Source organism: Neomonachus schauinslandi, chromosome 4 (genome assembly GCF_002201575.2).
Source record: "Neomonachus schauinslandi chromosome 4, ASM220157v2, whole genome shotgun sequence".
In the NCBI taxonomy this organism is placed as follows: Eukaryota; Metazoa; Chordata; class Mammalia; order Carnivora; family Phocidae; genus Neomonachus; species Neomonachus schauinslandi.
The window spans coordinates 53804393-53822434 of NC_058406.1; the positions used below are offsets into that span (position 1 = coordinate 53804393).

Sequence of the window (18042 nt, forward strand, 5' to 3'; positions counted from 1 at the left end):
TGTCATTATATTTTTCTTCTATATCCTACAAACTCATCTAAATTTATCGTTCTTTCTTCTTTCAATAAAAGAGTTGCCATTCCTATCTAAGGCTAATCTTTCTACCTGTGCTCTAAAACCTGTTGGTTGTACTTTCTCAGGACATCTGTCCATCAGTAATGCCCTATCTGCTACATATTATTTCCTATCTTTTCCCCTGGAGCATATAATTATGCTCCAGTCATCCCCTTAACTTAAAAATCCTTCCTTTATGCCTTCCTCTATGTGTTACTTTATCTACCCTTCCTTTCATAGCTCAACTCTTTAAATATTAGTCAATACTACTACTTCCTTATTCCTCTTATCTGACCCATAATTCACTACAATCTAGTTCTACCTCCTACCACATAGAGACTACTTTCATTAAAATCACCTAGTCCTTCAACTTGTCAAATCTAAGGGACTCTTTTCAGTACTTATCTTTGTAGCATCTGACAGTTGACCCCTCCCTCTCCTGTGACACCACCATCTCTTATTTTCAACCTCTTTGGGACCTCTAACCATCTGACCCTTCCATTTTCTATTAGTACCTTTTAGGTTTCTCTTCTTTCTCTATTTAATCCAGAATCCACAATTCATCAATTGAATCACTCTTTTACCATTACCTTCAACTTGTATTTTCTCTCTCCTTGACATTTTGCCCTCCTATTCTTAAAAAACTAGTCCTCCCATTCTATTTTTCCTTTATTAGTTTCCTCCTTTGAAGATTACACTTAGGCTCAAACCTCAGTTATTTGTTTGTTCTCTCTCTTTCTCTCCACACATACAACACACAGTATCCCTGAGTAAAGTAACAAAACCTATGGTTTCAATGACTACTTGTATTTCACCTCCTTATGGCAGTCTGCCATTATCACCACCACCTCCTTTCTCCCATTCCCTGAAGATTTTATATCCTAAATTACTCTCTCTCTCTCGAATACTACTTCTGGCATAATTCCTGAGTATTTCAATATCCATGAAGGTAATCCTTCTAATACTATGACTTCTTAGCAACTTGAACCTTTCTCACATACATAATCTTGTCCTCCTTGCTATGTCAGCTACTTATTCCCATGGTCATACATTTGACCTTGTCCTTAGCAAGGTCAACTGTCACTTCCTATTTTTCCAGCTTATATGCCCTCTTTTTTTTTTTTATAATGAATTTTTTTGGGTAGCTTATGCTCTCTCTCATTTTATTTTTGAGAGAGAGACAGAGAACCCATGCAAGTGGGAGGTGGGGAGGGACGAAGGGGCAAAGGGAGAGGGAGAGAGAGAGAATCTTAAGCAGGCTCCACAATCAGTGCAAAGCCTGATGTGGGGCTCTATCTCACAACCCTGAGATCAGGACCTGAGCTGAAATCAAGAGTTGGACGCTTAACTGACTGAGCTACCCAGGCGCCCCTACACCCTCTTAATACCTAATTTCAAACGGCTCTATTCAACTCCCTTCAACTCTGTTATCACCTTCAAACCCTTGATTCTATCATGTTTTACTGCTTCACCCACTCCTCTCATGCACTCTTTTCTCTCCTGAGCTTAAGGTTAATAAATATAATCCATAGTTGATTAGGCATATCTCAGAGATACTGCAAGTTCAGTTCAGGCTACCACAATAAAGCAAATATCACAATAAAGTGAGTAAAATGAATGTTTTGGTTTCCCAGTGCATATAAAATTGTGTTTACACTATACTGTACTCTATTAAATATGCAATAGCATTATGTCTAAAAATACAATGTACATACCCTAATTAAAAAACACTTTATTGCTAAAAAATGCTACCCATCATCTGAACTTTCAGTGAGTCATAATCACTGATCACAGTTCACTATAACAAATATAATAATAAAAACATTTGAAATCTTGCAAGAATTACCAAAATGTGACAGAGCCACAAAGTGAGCAAATGCTATTTGAAAAATGGTGCCGCTAGACTAGCTGGACACAGGGTTGCCACAAACCTTCAATTCGTAAAAAACACAGTATCAACAAAGTGCCATGAAGAGAAGTACAATAAAATGAGGTATGCCTGTATTATAATCCTTACTTACACTCTCATCATACTTTTTCTTTTTTAAATTCACTGTACTTGCTGGCAAAACCAAAACTTTGATCAATTCCAATTACTGCTTACTTTGAGCCTACACCTGTTACTAACCACATTTCTATCTTCTGTAAACTTGATGCTTTACCATTTGCCACGCATGTTTAGGCCCAACATGTCTTGTTCTGGACAAACTGGTATGCTCAAGTCATTGTGTCTTGGTTTCCTGCCTCCCTTGTCGCCCCCCCCCCCCCCACCAGGGGCACAATTTCCCAATGCAAACCAGTCTATCCCCAACTGCCTCCCTTGTCAGGCCCTCACACTCTGGCCCACTATATACCTTCCCTCATCACCCTATAACCAGGTACCAGACAGTTAGGGATGGCCCCTATGTTCCAGAACCCACTGAAATTATTCACACGAGCCAATCTTAAGCCTGCTTGCCTCACCTGTACCTTCCCACCAAAACCATGAAAAAGAAAGGCCCACAGTTCCTCCCTTTCCCTCTGCCTGATGACTGACCCCAGTGCTTCCCTAAGTAGCCCCCTGTGGCATTGCCTACCCTCTCCTCTTAGTAACTATGAGTAATAGACTATTTCTTTCAATGGCAATCATCTCCTGATCTGTTGACCCTACTATACTTCAAATTTTCTATTAATATGCTATATTTTAATTCAACCTGTACAGCTAAATGAAGCTGGAGAAAAAACATCCAACCATGATGCCAGGTCTCATTTTAAATTATGGATCATTAACTTAAAGTGTCTTTAATGTGCCAGCAATCATACTGTATTTTCTTGGTTCACTTTTTACCATACCTTCTAAGGTCACTATTTCATATTTCTCTCTTCTTGAATATCAACATCTACTCCCATCTTTATTTTCAGCTGATTAAATGAGAAAACTGAGCTAATCAAGTAACTTTCAAATATTCCTACTGTCACAACTATGCACCTGATTATATCTATACCTACATCCTCTATTTCTCTCTCATTACTCTGGATGAATTACTTATGATTCCAGCTTAGGTCAGTTCCTCTACTCATGTACTAGATTCAATTCCTTTCTGCCTATTCAAGGACACTGCTCTAGTAATTCTCTCATGCTTTTCTTGCTCTACTGCATTATTCCTTTCAGCAAGTAAACATGCTATTATTTCTCCTATCTTAAAGAATTTCTTTTGATTCTGTCTACCTCTCCAGCTACCATCCATTCATCTTTCCTTTAACTATAGCAGCTACTTTGAAAGAACTGTCTGTACTTATTGTTTCTAATTTCCCTCTGTATATACTCTCTTGAACCTGATCCAGTCAAGTTTTAGCCCTTATCATTCCACCAAAAGAATTCTTACCAAGGTCCAGTTGCCTCTACAATATTAATTGCCAATGTTCTCATCTTACTTATCAGCAGAATTTACCCAGCTGCTCCTTCTTTTTTCTTTTTAACTTAGATTGTACGACACTGGTTTTCTTCCTACTTTTTCTGCAATGTTCATCCTTGGACTTCTTATATCTGTCTACACTCATAGCCTAGGTGAACTCATCCAATGCATGATTTAAATACCATCTATATGACTCCCAAATATATATCTCTACCTTTCCTCTGAACCCTAGACCCATATACCCACCTGCCTACTTGACATCTCTGACTCAAAATTAGCATGTCCAAAACTGAGCTCCTGACAATCTCACCCTTACCTTGTCCAGCAAACCTACTCTTCTAGCAGTCTTCCCCCATTTTTGTTAAAAGTAATGCTATTCTTTCAGTTGCTCAGGTGAGAAAACTTCAAAATATATCCTGAATCCAACCATTTTGTTATCAACCTTGTTGCCACCATCCTCGTACAAATAACTATCCTATCTCTCTTGGATTGCTGCAGCAGCCTTCTAACTCTTCTTGCTTAACCTCGATCCCCTGAAATCTATTCTCCACATGGCAGCCAAGAGTGATCCTCTAAAACACAAGTTAGATCATATCACTACTCTGCTTAAAATCCTCCATTTGTTTACCATCTCATTCATAGTAGAAGTCTAAGTCTTTACTATGACCTAAAAAGTTCTACATGCATTGTTAGATCTCTGACTTCATGTTCAATACTCTTTCCCTTGTATACTTTGCTCTTGTCACATTGGCATCCTTGATATTGCCAGGTGTATTTTCCTATCGTAGCCTTTGCCCTTGCTGTCCCCTTTGCCTGAAATGCTCTTCCCAATAAATGTACATGTTTAGCATCCTTTCTTCAGGTCTTTACATAAAACCACCTTCTTAGTGTAACCTTCCCTGACTCCCCTATCTAAAAATGTCAAACACTCCTCTCAAATATTTCATAAGCCCTTGCTTTATTTTTCTCGTTAGGATTTACTAACAAACATAATGCATCTTTTACTTAAATATCTTATGAATTAGTTGTCTCTCCCCCACTTAGAATTTAAGTTTCATGAGGGTAAGGATTTGGGGCTGTTTTGTTCCCTGCTGTATCCCTAATGCCTACAATAGTACTAAACACACAGTAGCTGCTTAATGAATATTTGTTGAATAAATAATCCCTAAATCATTATATCTAACTCAAAACATGCAATCTTCATATTCAGGTGTTTACCAGCCTACTGGGTGGCTCCAGCTAAATGTCTATAAGACATCTCAAACTGAATAGATACATAATGAAATATCACATTTACTCATAAACCAGTTCTTCCTTTTTTACTCTCTATAGGACCCAATTAGAAATGAATTAGTGAATGATGTTACATTTATCGATTAGGTAGTTACTGGGATCTCATGAGAGAGCATTATCAGTGAACTCTCCCACATCTTCGCACTGTAAGTTTTATGGGAAGGAACCATGTTTATCATGCTCACAGTTACAGCTCTAGCTCTTAGCACTCTGTCTGACAGAGTAGGAAATCCGAAAATACAGACCATTTTTTGAAAGAAATTGAAAGACATGCCTGTAGCCAATTATGTGAGAACTTTATGGTACATCTCTAACTGTATTAGAAAATATATGTTTTCAAAAGAGGAAAATTAGAGAAGGTTTGAGATTTCAGGAGGTAACCACTTTGAAAACCACTACACCTGAAAACAGAGTCATCATACAAGTGGTCATGTAGAGGTGTATGTACATTACTGAGTTTTCCAAAGCAGGGACCTAATTTGTTTTGACTCCTGTATCTTCATTATCTAGGGCAATAACTGAAAAATATAAGGCATTCAATTGGTATCTATAGAAAGAACTCCTGATAATCACTTCCATGAAAATAGGGGCAAATGACATTAAAAACATGCTATATGTACAGAAATCTCACTATGAAATAAATAATCACAAGAGGAAAAGTAGGTGTGGCTTGTGAAAGTTTCTGTATTAGTCCCTTATTTTAGTGGGAAGATGGTAATTCCAATGTAAACCAAATAAATTTCTTCCATTCATTCGAGTTATTTATAAAACACTTCCTGTACATAAGGCCCTGTGCTATACACTGGCAGGGATACAATATGAATCAGATATGAGCCCTAAGGAGCTTATAGTCTGATAAAAGAGCTAAAACATGTACATGATTATAATGGAAGTACAAAATTTTATTTGCTGCAAAAGAGTAAAGTGACCTGAACTATGCTTCAGAAAAATTTAGCTGTATGCAGAAACATACTAAAAGTAAGACCATTAGTTAGATGCTATGGGAATAGTCCCAGATGAGAAGTAATCAAGGCTTAACATGGCATGGCAGATGTAGAAATAAAACAAATACAAAATACACCTGTGTTCAGCATGTCTATTTATTTTTTGCATTTTGATGCTTTGACATCAAAGAACTTGCTGACCCTGGAGGGACTGCCCCTCCCAAGGCTAATCAATTCCTGAACATAGTAAGGGACTCATCTGCCAGCACTTTCGTATGCAAACCAACCAATCCAGAGCCTAAACCCTTAACCAACTCCTTTTATTGGGCTCTCTCAGAGATCTCACTTTCTGGGCCACTATCCACCTGCCCTAATCACCCTTGGAACAGGAACCAGACAACTAGAGATAGTCCCTACGACCAGAGCCTTTTGAAATTATCCAAATGAGCCAATTCTAAACCTGCTTATTCTGCTTTGTCTGTTCCTCCCACGGAAACCACAATAAAGGTGCTTGCCCATGTTTTCCTCCAGCTTGTTCTACCTCCTGACTGGCCCTTCTGCTTTCCCAGTTGGCCTCCTGTGTAGTGTGGCATGCCATGCCTCCTGTTCCTATGGATCCATGAGTATTTAAAAAAGCTTCTCCCCTCATAACAGTCATTTCCATGTCTATAAAACATGTCTCAAGTACCCTTAAAAGATAGCAGACACAGAACTGATAGGACTTACATAACAATGCCACTTAAACTTTAAATTTCAAAGAACTTCCACCTATATTTTCTAATTCAATTCTTAAAATAACTTGTAAGATACTTAATAGTCATATTTTACAAGTAAGAAAGCTTAAACTCAAAAGTCAATTTAAATGCTCAAACTCGTCCAATAATTCACAGGCTATGAGTCTGTTTGTACATTAAAGTTAATAATAGTATGTATCTTGTAGAGTTAAGGTGATGATTAAATTAGTCCTTACTTCTAAGTAAAGTTAGAAGTAAGAAGTTAAACTGTAGACACGTCATGTTAGGTATCAGTGATATCTTGGTGGAGCTGTCTGGTGGCAGTTGAAAATGCAAGAGTAAAGTAAATTTCAAGGAACAGAAGTAAGAGCTAGAGATTCAGATTTGAGAATTTTTGCATGGAGATGATAATAAATGAACAGAGTCCCCAAATAAAAACCTAAAGGCACAAAGAGAAGGTAACAGAGCTAAAGGAAGAAACTGGAGATGGTAAAAGAAATCAGAAAATAGGCATTGACTTTTGACGTGTGACTTTTGAAACCTTTTGGTCACTCATTATTGACCTTTGAATAGTTTCTGTACAGAAATAGAGACAACAGACTGCAAGGGTTAAAGAGTGAACACAGACGTTTCTGGTCCAACATGTAAAGACCACAAAAGTCACTAATGTTATTTTTATCACAAGAAAAAGGCTTAGCAAACTGAAAATCAACACGTCTTTTTAGATCCATCAGATCAGTTTATAGACAAACCACTGGCCAGAAAGCTGGACAAGCAGGAGAAAACAGACAAGCAGGAGAAATCACAACTTACTGGGTACAGACACTCCAACTGGGGCCAGGGAATGGTAGGAAACCTTAAAGGGTAATTGACTAATTGCAGGAGACTGAGTGTAAACTAATTTGAAAGATAAAAACTCCCAGGGCCCGGGGCGCCTGGGTGGCTCAGTCGTTAAGCCTCTGCCTTCAGCTCAGGTCATGATCCCAGGGTCCTGGGATAGAGCCCCATATCAGGCTCCCTGCTCAGCGGGAAGCTTGCTTCTCCCTCTCCCACTCCCCCTGCTTGTGTTCCTGCTCTCGCTCTCTCTCTCTCTGTCAAATAAATAAATAAAATCTTTAAAAACAAAAACCAAAAAACTCCCAGGCCCCAGCCTCATAGAGGCCTACTATGACACCCATCAGGCTCTCGGGAAGAAGATCAAAGAAAAACGCCCTTATAATTCCAGCAGGGGGATAGGGCAAGACCATTCTAAAATATACCCAGAATGTTCAGCTTTTCTTAACAAAGGTCTACCCTCAAGGAAAATTATTTTAGCAGAGCCTCATCAACATGTGGGAAGGGAAATACCCAACTCCAAGTCCCTCTAGACCTCTTGTTTCACCCAAGGAAAAAAATCTGAGAAACACTTATGAAGGTCACAACCCAGGGTCAAAGCTCCACTAAAAGACTAAGACCTAATTACAGGATTATGGAACACTTCTCCTACCAACATCTTACCACCACACCACCAGGTCTCCAGTAAAATAACAGGGGATTGAAATGGGAAGAACTACAAAGCTCAGACTCCATGACGGAGTCTCTAGGGGAACCTAAAAAAAGAGACAAAAACAAGGACACTAGAGGAAATTGAAGCCTCATAAACCTACTGCTACAGCAAACACAGCCTAATTCCTAGCCAGATAAACACAAAACCTCACACTAAGGGCTTATTTACCTCAATTCATATTACCTGATGCAACATGTTCAGCTTTCAACAGAAAATTACAAAGCATATCAACGGGCAAAAAACAAGTCTGAAGAAACAAAGCAAGCATTAGAGCAGACTAAGATATGGCAGAAATTTTGAAATTGTCAAGATTGGGAAATAAAATAATTATGACTAAGGTAAGTATGGTAAGGACTCTAATGGAAAAAAGTGGATAGATAACATGAAAACTCTAAGGAAGAATCAAAAGGAAATGAATGAACATGTAAATAAGTAGAATAGAGGGGCACCTGGGTGGCTCAGTCGGTTAAGCGACTGCCTTCGGCTCAGGTCATGATCCTGGAGTCCCGGGATCGAGCCCCGCATCGGGCTCCCTGCTCGGCAGGGAGTCTGCTTCTCCCTCTGACCCTAACCCCTCTCATGTGCTCTCTCTCATTCTCTCTCTCTCAAATAAATAAATAAAATCTTTAAAAAAAAAAAAAAATAAGTAGAATAGAGGAACTGGGCAGAGAAGTGGGATCAACGCATTGAAGAAAGAGTGGTGGTTTTTACCACAACGGGAGATTGTTAAGCTAGTGGGAAAGAGCTAATACAGGAAAAATTAGAGAAAGTGGAAAATTGATAAACACATGTTTTATGGGATCCTTTCTGAGATCAGCATTAAGTCTTAAAAGGAGGAAGATGAGAAATAACATATTAGGTCAAATCAATGGTTGTAAACGTTGAAGTCTGTGAAATTTTGCTTTAACTGGATAACATGGCTATCTCAAAATGTGAAGGTTATACTACCTCCCATCTCCCACCTGATTCTTTCCTCAATAGGTAATCTCTTAGGAATTTGTCATTATTTAAGAAATTCCCAAGAGAATTCAGGAATTCAACTTAATTTTACTTTGAGATTTCCATACCTACAAGTAAAAACAAAATCCAGACAGGATGCACAGTAACCAATATCACTGAAGTACATTATTCATTCGTTCAGTCAGCAAATATTGAGTGCCTTCTTCATTCAAGGCAATAAGAGTGAACAAAACAAAAATGTCTGCCCCATGGAATACCATAGTTTGGGTGAAGATGCACTGATGAACATGTATATTATACATCGGGTAGGGATAAGTTTTATGGATAAGCTGAAACCAAGGTTGAGGAACTGGAAGTGCTGGGAATTAGAAGTATTATTTTATGGGACGCCTGGGTGGCTCAGTCGGTTAAGCGTCTGCCTTCAGCTCAGGTCATGATCCCAGGGTCCTGGGATCGAGTCCCGCGTCGGGCTCCCTGCTCCGCCGGGAGCCTGCTTCTCCCTCTGCCTCTCCCTCTCTCTCTCTCTCTCTCATGAATAAATAAATAAAATCTTTAAAAAAAAAAAAAAGTATTATTTTATGAGGGGTGGTTAGAGAAGGACTTTTTGATAAGATGACATCTAAAGGAAATAAGTGAGTCATGACACTATCTGGGGGTGCCATATTCCAAAGAACAGCAAATACAAACCAAAAAAAAAAAAAACAAAAAAAAACCCCCAAAACCCCTGCAAATGTGTAAGCCTTAGAGTGGGAAAATAATGTGCCTGATGTTGTTGTGGAACAATGAGCCAAAGGGAAGAGTCCAAGGTGAGATCCTGTGGGACTCTGTAATGATGTGAAATTTTAGTCTGAGTGAAATGGGAAAAACTGGAGGGTTCTGAGAAGAGCACAGTGACTACCATGTGTAGGGTGTTAGTAAGACCATCTAGGTGGTTACTGTAATGTTACAGGGACTTCTATTAGAGCGGTAGTTTCGATTTATTTTGCAGGTAGAAATGACAGAATCTGCTGATGGAGTGGGGCATTAGAGAAGTCAAGGGAAACAACAAGGTTTTTTTTTACTGGGTAACTGGAAGAGCAGAAATTGTCATTTACTGAAATGGCAAAGACTGCAGAGTAGATAAGAGGGAGAAATTAGTTTAGTTTTGCATATGAATTTTGAGATGCCTATTAACTTCTAAGTGCAGATGTTGATTTTATTAAAGTCTGGTTTTTGGAAGAGGTGCTGGCTAGAGATATAAACTTGTGAATCATAAGCGTATAGGTGATTTTTAAAGGCATAAGACAATAGTGAAGAAAAGGCGTTTAAAGACTGACCCCAGCAACACTCCAATATTTAGATATGGGAAAGAAGAAAAAGTACCAGCAAACTATTTTGAAAAGAAGTAGCCATAAAACAAGGAGAGAACTAGGGAGGAGTGGTGTCCCAGAAACCAAATGAAGTGATTCAAAATTCGAGAAGTAGAAGGGTTAAGAAGAAACTGAGAAATGGCCATTGCATTTCGATGGACGCCTATTGCTGACCTTCACAAAAACTATTTTGGTGGAGTGGTAGAATGGAAAAAAGACGCTGAGAACCATATTCAAGAAAGAATGTATGGTTCTCTCCCAAGAACTTTCAACAAGTTCTGTTAAAGAAAGATTAGCTCAGCTGGAGATTGGAGGAGAGATGTTGAAGGTCTGAGAAGAGAGAACAAAAGTGGTCTGGAAGTGTGGGAGAGTGGATTAATGAGGAATCTTTAGTGCAATTGCTGGGCATTACTAAGAGACCATTTGTTATAAGCAAAACAAGTCCACAGAGCTGTGTGCTCTTCTCCAGCCTCTCGTTCAAGTGTTGCAGAAACGGCAGAACGTCGCGAGCAGTAATGGGTTTTAAGGCACGATGGCATGAGGAGGCAGAATAAACTTCGATTACAGAGCATAGCCAAGTTCAGTCTGGTGGCTCACTGAACCTGAGGACTGAAGGGGCAACAAGCATGACGCGGCTGACCGGAAAAACAACTCGAGTGTTAAGGAGGAAGAGCGGCTCTAAACAAAGCCGATCTTTTCCCGTAGAGCAAACACAGCAGTTTGGGGGTTGAAAAAGCCTGTACTAGGCCAAGTTAGGGGACACTGCCGCATGAGAGCTTCGAGGGCTGGCTGAACCCAGACGCAGAGAGAGACAGGATCTAAAAGAGCTTCCTCCGGGACCCAGGAGGATGGACTAAGGTTTTAGCGCCGGAACTTACAACCAGAGGTTCTGCTGCTTGCGGCTGTTTACTGGAGAGATGGGCATGGTGGCGACAGGCTGTGGAGTGGTCGGCCACCCCCTTCCCTAGCTGCTTCTGGCGTCCCTGTACCCCAACCCCAGGCGTTAGCGGCTCCGGCTGAGGCTCGGGAATGTTTGCCGGGCGTCATGGAGACGGAGGAGCCCGGGCTCAACAAGCGGCCGCGCGGTTGGCTGGCGGCTGGAGACCGAGGAGGAGGGCGGAGGCGGAGGGGAGGGCAGAGGGTTGGTGGAGCAAAAGGAAGCTCCGGACGACGACTAGAAAAAGGAGGCGGGCGGCCAGGGCCCCAGGCCCCTCCCAGGTTCTGAGTCTCCCCGGCTGCAGGCGGATGGATGGGGCTTCTTCAGGCGGTGGCGGCAGCAGTGAAGGTGGCGGCGGCAGCAGCGGCAGCGGCTGTAAGTGCAGCCTCCATAAACCATCTCTCCTCTCCTAGTCCTGATTGGGATGAAGGGCTCCTAAAGTGTCCTCGGTCCCCTCTCTCTCTTTCCCCTCCCCCACGGTAGAGCACCGCCCGGAAGACCCTTAACTTCCGGGGAGGGGCTGCAAGAGAACGCGCCCGGCCCGCTTCCCCCTCCCGGAGAGCGCCGGCCACCCCCCCAAGGCGCATGCGCAGCTGTCCTCCACCGCGCACCCTCTCCCAGCCCGGTCTTTTGCTTTGGCTGTGGCGGCGGCGCGGCTCTTCCCTGGCGTCGCGGCGCGCCGGGAATCCGCTGCGGTGTGAGTTCGTCTCGCCCGGTTCGCTTCCGCACCTTTCTCCTTTCGGCCCCCGAATCCGGTCGGGGTGGGGCTAAGCTGACCATCCCCCTGTGGCTCCGCCTCTTTTTCCCTGTAGATCCGGGTTCGGTCCCAGCCCTCGGGAGGCTCCTGCTCGCACCGCAGTCCCCGTGGTGAGCGGGGTCCTGGGCGAGCCGGCCCTTTTCGGAGGGAGTGAGGGAGGGATGAGAGACTGGAAGAGGGCATTAATATGAAGGAACGAGGTCCTCCCGGTCCGTGGGAAGATCCCTGGGGACAGATGCCTCCCCCTCCTTGAAATGGCCTTGTTCTTGCAGCTTTTCGTGGAAAGATCTCTGGCTTGGAGCCCATCTCTGGTCCCTGTTTGCTATGTGACCTTGGGCGAGTCACTACCCTTCTCCGGGCCCCTGTTAGTCCTAAAGCTTCCTCCAACGCTATAACTCTTAATTTTGCAGAAAAGCTTATGCAGTTACAAGACTGGCCCGTCTACTGAGGCCGCTTAGCCCAGATGACGTGGAGTTGACTCTTCAATCATGGATGGAATGAGGCGACCTATGTATTGGGTCGTTTTTATTACTTTACCATTGGTTTCAAATTGCATGTCTCAAGGCTCATTAATGTTTTCATAAAATTGTCATGGGATCCTTGTCCTAATTTCTGGCCATCTTTTTTAAAATTAGAGACAGGCTGAGAATTAGAGACATGGTGAGCTTGTGGTATCATCATCTCTGGTCTCGTAACTACTGAGGCTTTCTTTCCTTTGATCCAGATGGTGTGGTGGCTCGATTCTCCCAGTGCCTGGCTGAGTTTCGGACGTGGTTAAGAACCAACTGGTTGAGGTTCAATGCAGACAAGACGGATGTGATGCTGGTAGGCAGGGGCACACTTGGAGATTAAGGGAGGGAAAATGCAAACTCCCTCAAGTAATATAAATATTACATTACTCTTTCTGTATATTCCAGTGTTTGAGAACTGATGATGGGCCAATAATGTACAGAGTTTGGGTGAGATAAAAATAACCTGTCAACAGTATTAGGACTATAAAAATAACAGTTTGTTATAATCTGATAAAATGGGGCCACTCGATAAAACTCTTTATGTAAAAATTATGAAAAAAACCAAACTGTTTTTTGAAGAACCAAAAGGCTGTGTAAGTGTTTTGGGGTGGCATTAATAATAAAAACCAAACTAACAAAAAGATGATGCTGATTCTTGCATAGATGTGGGGCTTCCGAATGTAATGCATTACTGCTTTGTAACCTGCATTCTGCCTACTAAAGTAAAGGTAAACTCTCAGTTTATCAAAAACATCCTTTTTAAGTTTTTTGGTATTTAGGTATTTTCAACCAAATTAGTAGATATTCATCAATTTTTACCTGCACATCATGTGTAGGTTGACACTTCCAAATAAAAATTTTAGTAAATAATTTACCAAATAATCTCAAAAGGGACTCATGGACTCTGAAAATAGCTAGGTAGAGAATTTGTTTTTAGGGTTTCGAATGTGCTGCATTAATCTGTTTCATTCAAACAGCCCTAGAGTCTAAATTGTTAAAATATTTTCTTGGAGCATTTTGAGAGGTTCCTGAACTGCATAACATTTTGTTTATGTAGTATAGGTATATAGTACTTACATTTGAGTCAGGTATTGGTACTGAATAAAAGGTTATATTTCTTAGGTATATGTAAATTACCAAAGACTTTTATTTATTGGTTAGTTTAAGGTACTGGTTGAAGTAAAATTGTGACCTTAAAATGCTTTTCTTAAAAGCAAAATAACGGAGGTGTGTGTGTGTGTGTGTATGTTTATTATAGCCTCTATAAAAATGTTTAATAACTTTTTAATGGAGTATTTAGTAAATTGCTTAAAAATAATTTCCCAATATAACAGCAGTTTTGAGAAGCTTAAATGTGGTGAAAGTTAATGTTAGTTTGCCTGAAAATAAGGAAGCATTTAGGTGGGGAATGGGAGCTCAAGAGGCATTTATTCAGGCTTTGTATAGTGATTTTTTTGTTTTGGGACATTAGCCACAAACCTCACATAAAATTGAAATTACACTTTTTAGTTTAACTTTAAATATTTTACTATACAATTCTAACAATACCATTTTGGAGATCACATTAATAAATACTATAAACTAATGATTTTAAACAGCTTATAGGTATTGGTGAATTTTCTCATACCTTTAACTCTGTCATGTCTTGTTTTTAGGTCTTCTAGTATCAGTAGGCATTAAAGATTTATATTTTGTTAACCCAAGTATAAATAATGATTGTTTGCACTTAAATACAAAGAAGACATCTGTTGAATTAATCCAAAGTGCTGAAAAACTCAGGGAAATGGATGGAAGTAACAAGGAGATAGATTCCGGTTTAATAAAAAGGAGAATGTTCCAAACATACAGCTTTTTCTGAAAAGAGCAGCCTCTTCATCAGACAGTAAGTCATTGGAGGTGTTTTAGGATAGGCGGAAAAGCCTGGTAGTGGGGACACATAATGAGGGATTCCTATCTAGACAGGGTAGAAATTGACTAAAAGACCTCTAAGGTCCCATCTAACACTAAGATTCTGTGGCTAATGAATAGTTAATTTTTTACATATTTGATACTGAACAGGTAAGCAAGAGTTTCTGAGAAAGACTGCTTTCCTTAAGGTGGCTTCTAAAATTTTGAAAGACAAGTATATCATGAGAATAAAATGGGAATAAAACCATACTGAATTCATTAGTAATGTGTTACTAATGACTTACAATATTGGAGCTATTTCTCTTTATTTTCAGAATATCTGAACCTAAAAAAAAGCAATGAGCCCACATTTATTAAAAAAGGGAGGAAAAAATGTAGAGGGAATTTTTCCCCCAAATGATATTGCCACTTAAAATTAGTAAAAATGATACACAATATTAATAAACTTAAAAGTCATTTATCAATAAGAGGGAGACACATTCAAGTATGTCCCAGATTTTATTTTCCTGACAATTTCAGAATTCATTCAGTAGCTTAAGGGACCACGATCCCCAGCTTTTTAATCACAATTGGGATTTTGGGTTGAGGTTTAACTGAAGAATCAAAGAGTAAATGGGTTTAAGCAAGCAAGTTATTCCTGTACCTTGCATTTTCACAACGCTTTTTAATTTTCTTTTTGTGAACTAGCTAAATTTCAGGTATTAGCTTTGGTAGTTAAATGGAGAATCCTCCTTTATCCCCACGGTATTATGAAGCCTGAGTTTCTACCTCTAGGCCCCTTATTCTGTCTTTACCCACCCCAGGTCTATGCACATCAATTGTTCTTTGCCTTCAGCTGTTTTCCATCAAGCGCCTCAAAGTCAAAACTAAACACAAGCTGACTTCTCAGAAAATGATTTTTGAGTCCAAAGGACTAAGGTAATTCAATAGGGTAACTCTATGTACCTATATTAAAATACTTACTCCCCCAAGAAATCCTGAAAAACACTTTTATAGTATAAGTATTCTAAAAAAATAAAATGAAAATACTGTACAGTACAGTTAATGGTAAAAATTGTTTGTAGATTTGGGAACCTTAAAGTTTTCCTTTCTCTTCTTTCCCTTGCTTTTCTTTCAGTAGAAAATGTGCATCAGATGTTTATGTTTAATTGGTTTACAGACTGTCTGTGGACTCTTTTCCTGTCAAATTACCAGGTAATGTCCTTTCACTTAGCAGCTACTTCATATACCTATAAATGCACAAATTATTCATGCACGAATTATTATTGGACATAAGAATTTCAAACTAATGTTGAATCTTTGGAAAAAGGAAACTGCTTAATAGAGTCTAGAATTTTAAGGGAATACAAATAATTTAAGAAAACAGCCCATATTGCATTGTAAGTTAAGTATTAAAGAAAAATTGTATATGTGCACATTTACGCAGTATTTTGTAGTGCCGGCATTACATTATTTGGAAGGAATTACTTTTTATATTTGACTGGTTGATTTGGGTAATCAGTTTTGAAATTGCATTAAGAACCCTTGAACATTTGGGGGGAAAACGGTCTTTTTGAAATTAAGATTTTTAAACTGGTTTAGTAAAGTATGTTACTGCATGTTTCAGTATCACCTTTGCAATAGCCAGTATCTACCTTAGTAATGGAAGGGAAACATGTTTGTTATTTTGCAGTCATTAGCATTGGCATCAAGGCCAATTGGTAGTTCTAGGCCAATATTTTAAAATAAACTTTCAAATTGCTGGCATTTCAGGCATTGCAAATAAGTAGGTTTTCCCTCCATGGAGTCAATTCAGAGATCCATCAAAGAGCAGCTTTTTAGTATTTCGCATTTTGGAATTTTCTCTAGTTGTGCAAAATTCAAACGTTGCACAATTATGTTGCTCCTGGCATCTCAGGAAGTGTGTGGGGGAAAAGCAAATGAGATGTGAGGATGGCAGACTACCTATCCACAGTCCCTTTTCTTAATCTCTGCTCTGACCTCTCAAGATTTGGGGATGTGGGATTTTACATTTCCTGTCAGGAATCAACAGAGAGAGAGAGAGAAATACTTGTCAAGAGACAGCCAGTTTCAAAGCGCGCCACTTTGCGCTGTTGCCGTTGTTGCATCACAGCAACATCCGTTTTCCAGCAAATGCACTTCAAAAAAGGCCTACATGTAAAATATAACGTATCTTTTCCCTGCGATATGAATGCTGGACGCGGCTTTTTGGGCACTTTTCCTTGACCTCTCTGGTCCCCTTCGGGCCCTCTCCAGCTGGAGTAGCTGATCCGCTAGCGCAGGGGAGGCGCCCCGCGCTGAGATGCCCACCTCCCCCCCAACACCCACCTTGACTCCGCCCCCTCCGCGCTCCTCCCGGGGAAGGCTGCCGCGGGGTCGCGCGCGCGCGCGCGCCCCTCCTCCCGCGCGCGCGCTGGCCTTTTCCTTCCAGTCCTGCTTAGCCGGGGCGCCGCGAGGGGGGCGGAGTGGGGTGTGGTGGGCGCGCTCGGGCGGCTCCTGCGCGTTCCCGCCGAAGCAGCGGCGGCGGGAGCGGCAGAGACGGCGGCGGCGGCTGGAGTCCCGTTGCCGAGTCTCACATCCGGGTTCTGGCCGTGACCCAGCTGCGGCCGCCGCGGAGATGTGACCCGTCAGTACGGCAAATATGGCGGAGGTAAGGGAGCGAGCTCCCCCTCCCCGTCCCAGAGCCGGGCGCCCCCGGGCCCTGGCCGGGGAGGAGTGGAGTGGGCCTGGCTAGGAGAGGCCCAGCCCTGCTGGCGCCACTGCCCACCTGTTGTCCGGAACAGGCCGCGCTCTGGGCGGGAGCTTTCCCTGGAACTTAGTTGGGATGGGTCCGGGGATAGGAGGAAGCGGAGGCGTAGTAGGACTTCGGGGGCAGTTTGAAGGGTCGAGTACTGCGTAGTAGTGAGTGCGGAGAGGGGTGAGGGGGAGTGGGCGCCCGCGGGGCAGGGGCGTCGGTGGCGCAACTTCGCCGGCCGGTGCTAGGGGCCAAGAGAGGAGCTGCTGCTTCCTCTTCTTGGGAAGTTTCTTCCCTCCCTCACCGAGATGCTGTTGCGCCCTTCCGCGTCCCCCCCCACCGGTTCGCTACTGACATCCAGTCTACGTTAATGGGGAAAACGTAAGGCAGAATGGCCTTTAACTCTCGTTTTCCTGATGGTGCTAAGATGAGCGTGGAGAAATAAACCTGGCCTTTCGCAGGCCGGCCGTTTAGGTTGGGGGACTCTCTCTGTATCTCCGGAACAGTTCCATTCTTCCTCAGGGCAGAACCTGTTTTTCTCTCTTCACATTTCAGAAGAGTTGCTTTCTACCTTTCCCTCTCTCCACTTTCCAGGCATTCCCTCCACCCCTTTCATGTTAAGGCTATCTATTACTGTCTTTCTCTTCTCATTTTTTTTTTCCCCTTGTGGGGAGAAAAACGAGTTCCACCCAGTAAACGAGTTACCAAAGCCCCCTTTCCTCGGTGGTAATTGTTTTATATTTTTGGGCTTCAAATCGTGGCGAACTACCACTCTTAATGATTGTTTCGAACTTAGTGTTGTGCCATTGGAGATTTAAATTTTTGTTTCTGATTTAAACCTTTACACATTCGATTTTTTAAATACTTTTTTCCCCCTTACCCTCGGAAGAATTCCGTTATTCTTCACCCCCTAGAGTTG

The 18042-nt window shown here is 41.6% G+C and overlaps 2 protein-coding genes across 2 annotated transcripts in view; one reads left to right on the top strand and one right to left on the bottom strand.

The window, feature by feature from the left end:
• DNAI4 (dynein axonemal intermediate chain 4) overlaps positions 1 to 11403 on the bottom strand; it is an 89913-nt gene extending 78510 nt beyond the window's left edge. The window contains exon 1 of the mRNA XM_044914046.1: positions 11154 to 11403. Coding sequence (XP_044769981.1) covers positions 11154 to 11200 — 47 coding nt within the window. The 5' untranslated portion in view covers positions 11201 to 11403. The remainder of the gene's footprint in view (positions 1 to 11153) is intronic.
• A 91-nt stretch (positions 11404 to 11494) lies between these two features.
• Positions 11495 to 18042, top strand: part of MIER1 (MIER1 transcriptional regulator) — a 65633-nt gene continuing 59085 nt past the window's right edge. Inside the window, 2 exon segments of the mRNA XM_044914534.1 lie at positions 11495 to 11587; positions 12694 to 12794. Coding sequence (XP_044770469.1) covers positions 11521 to 11587; positions 12694 to 12794 — 168 coding nt within the window. The 5' untranslated portion in view covers positions 11495 to 11520.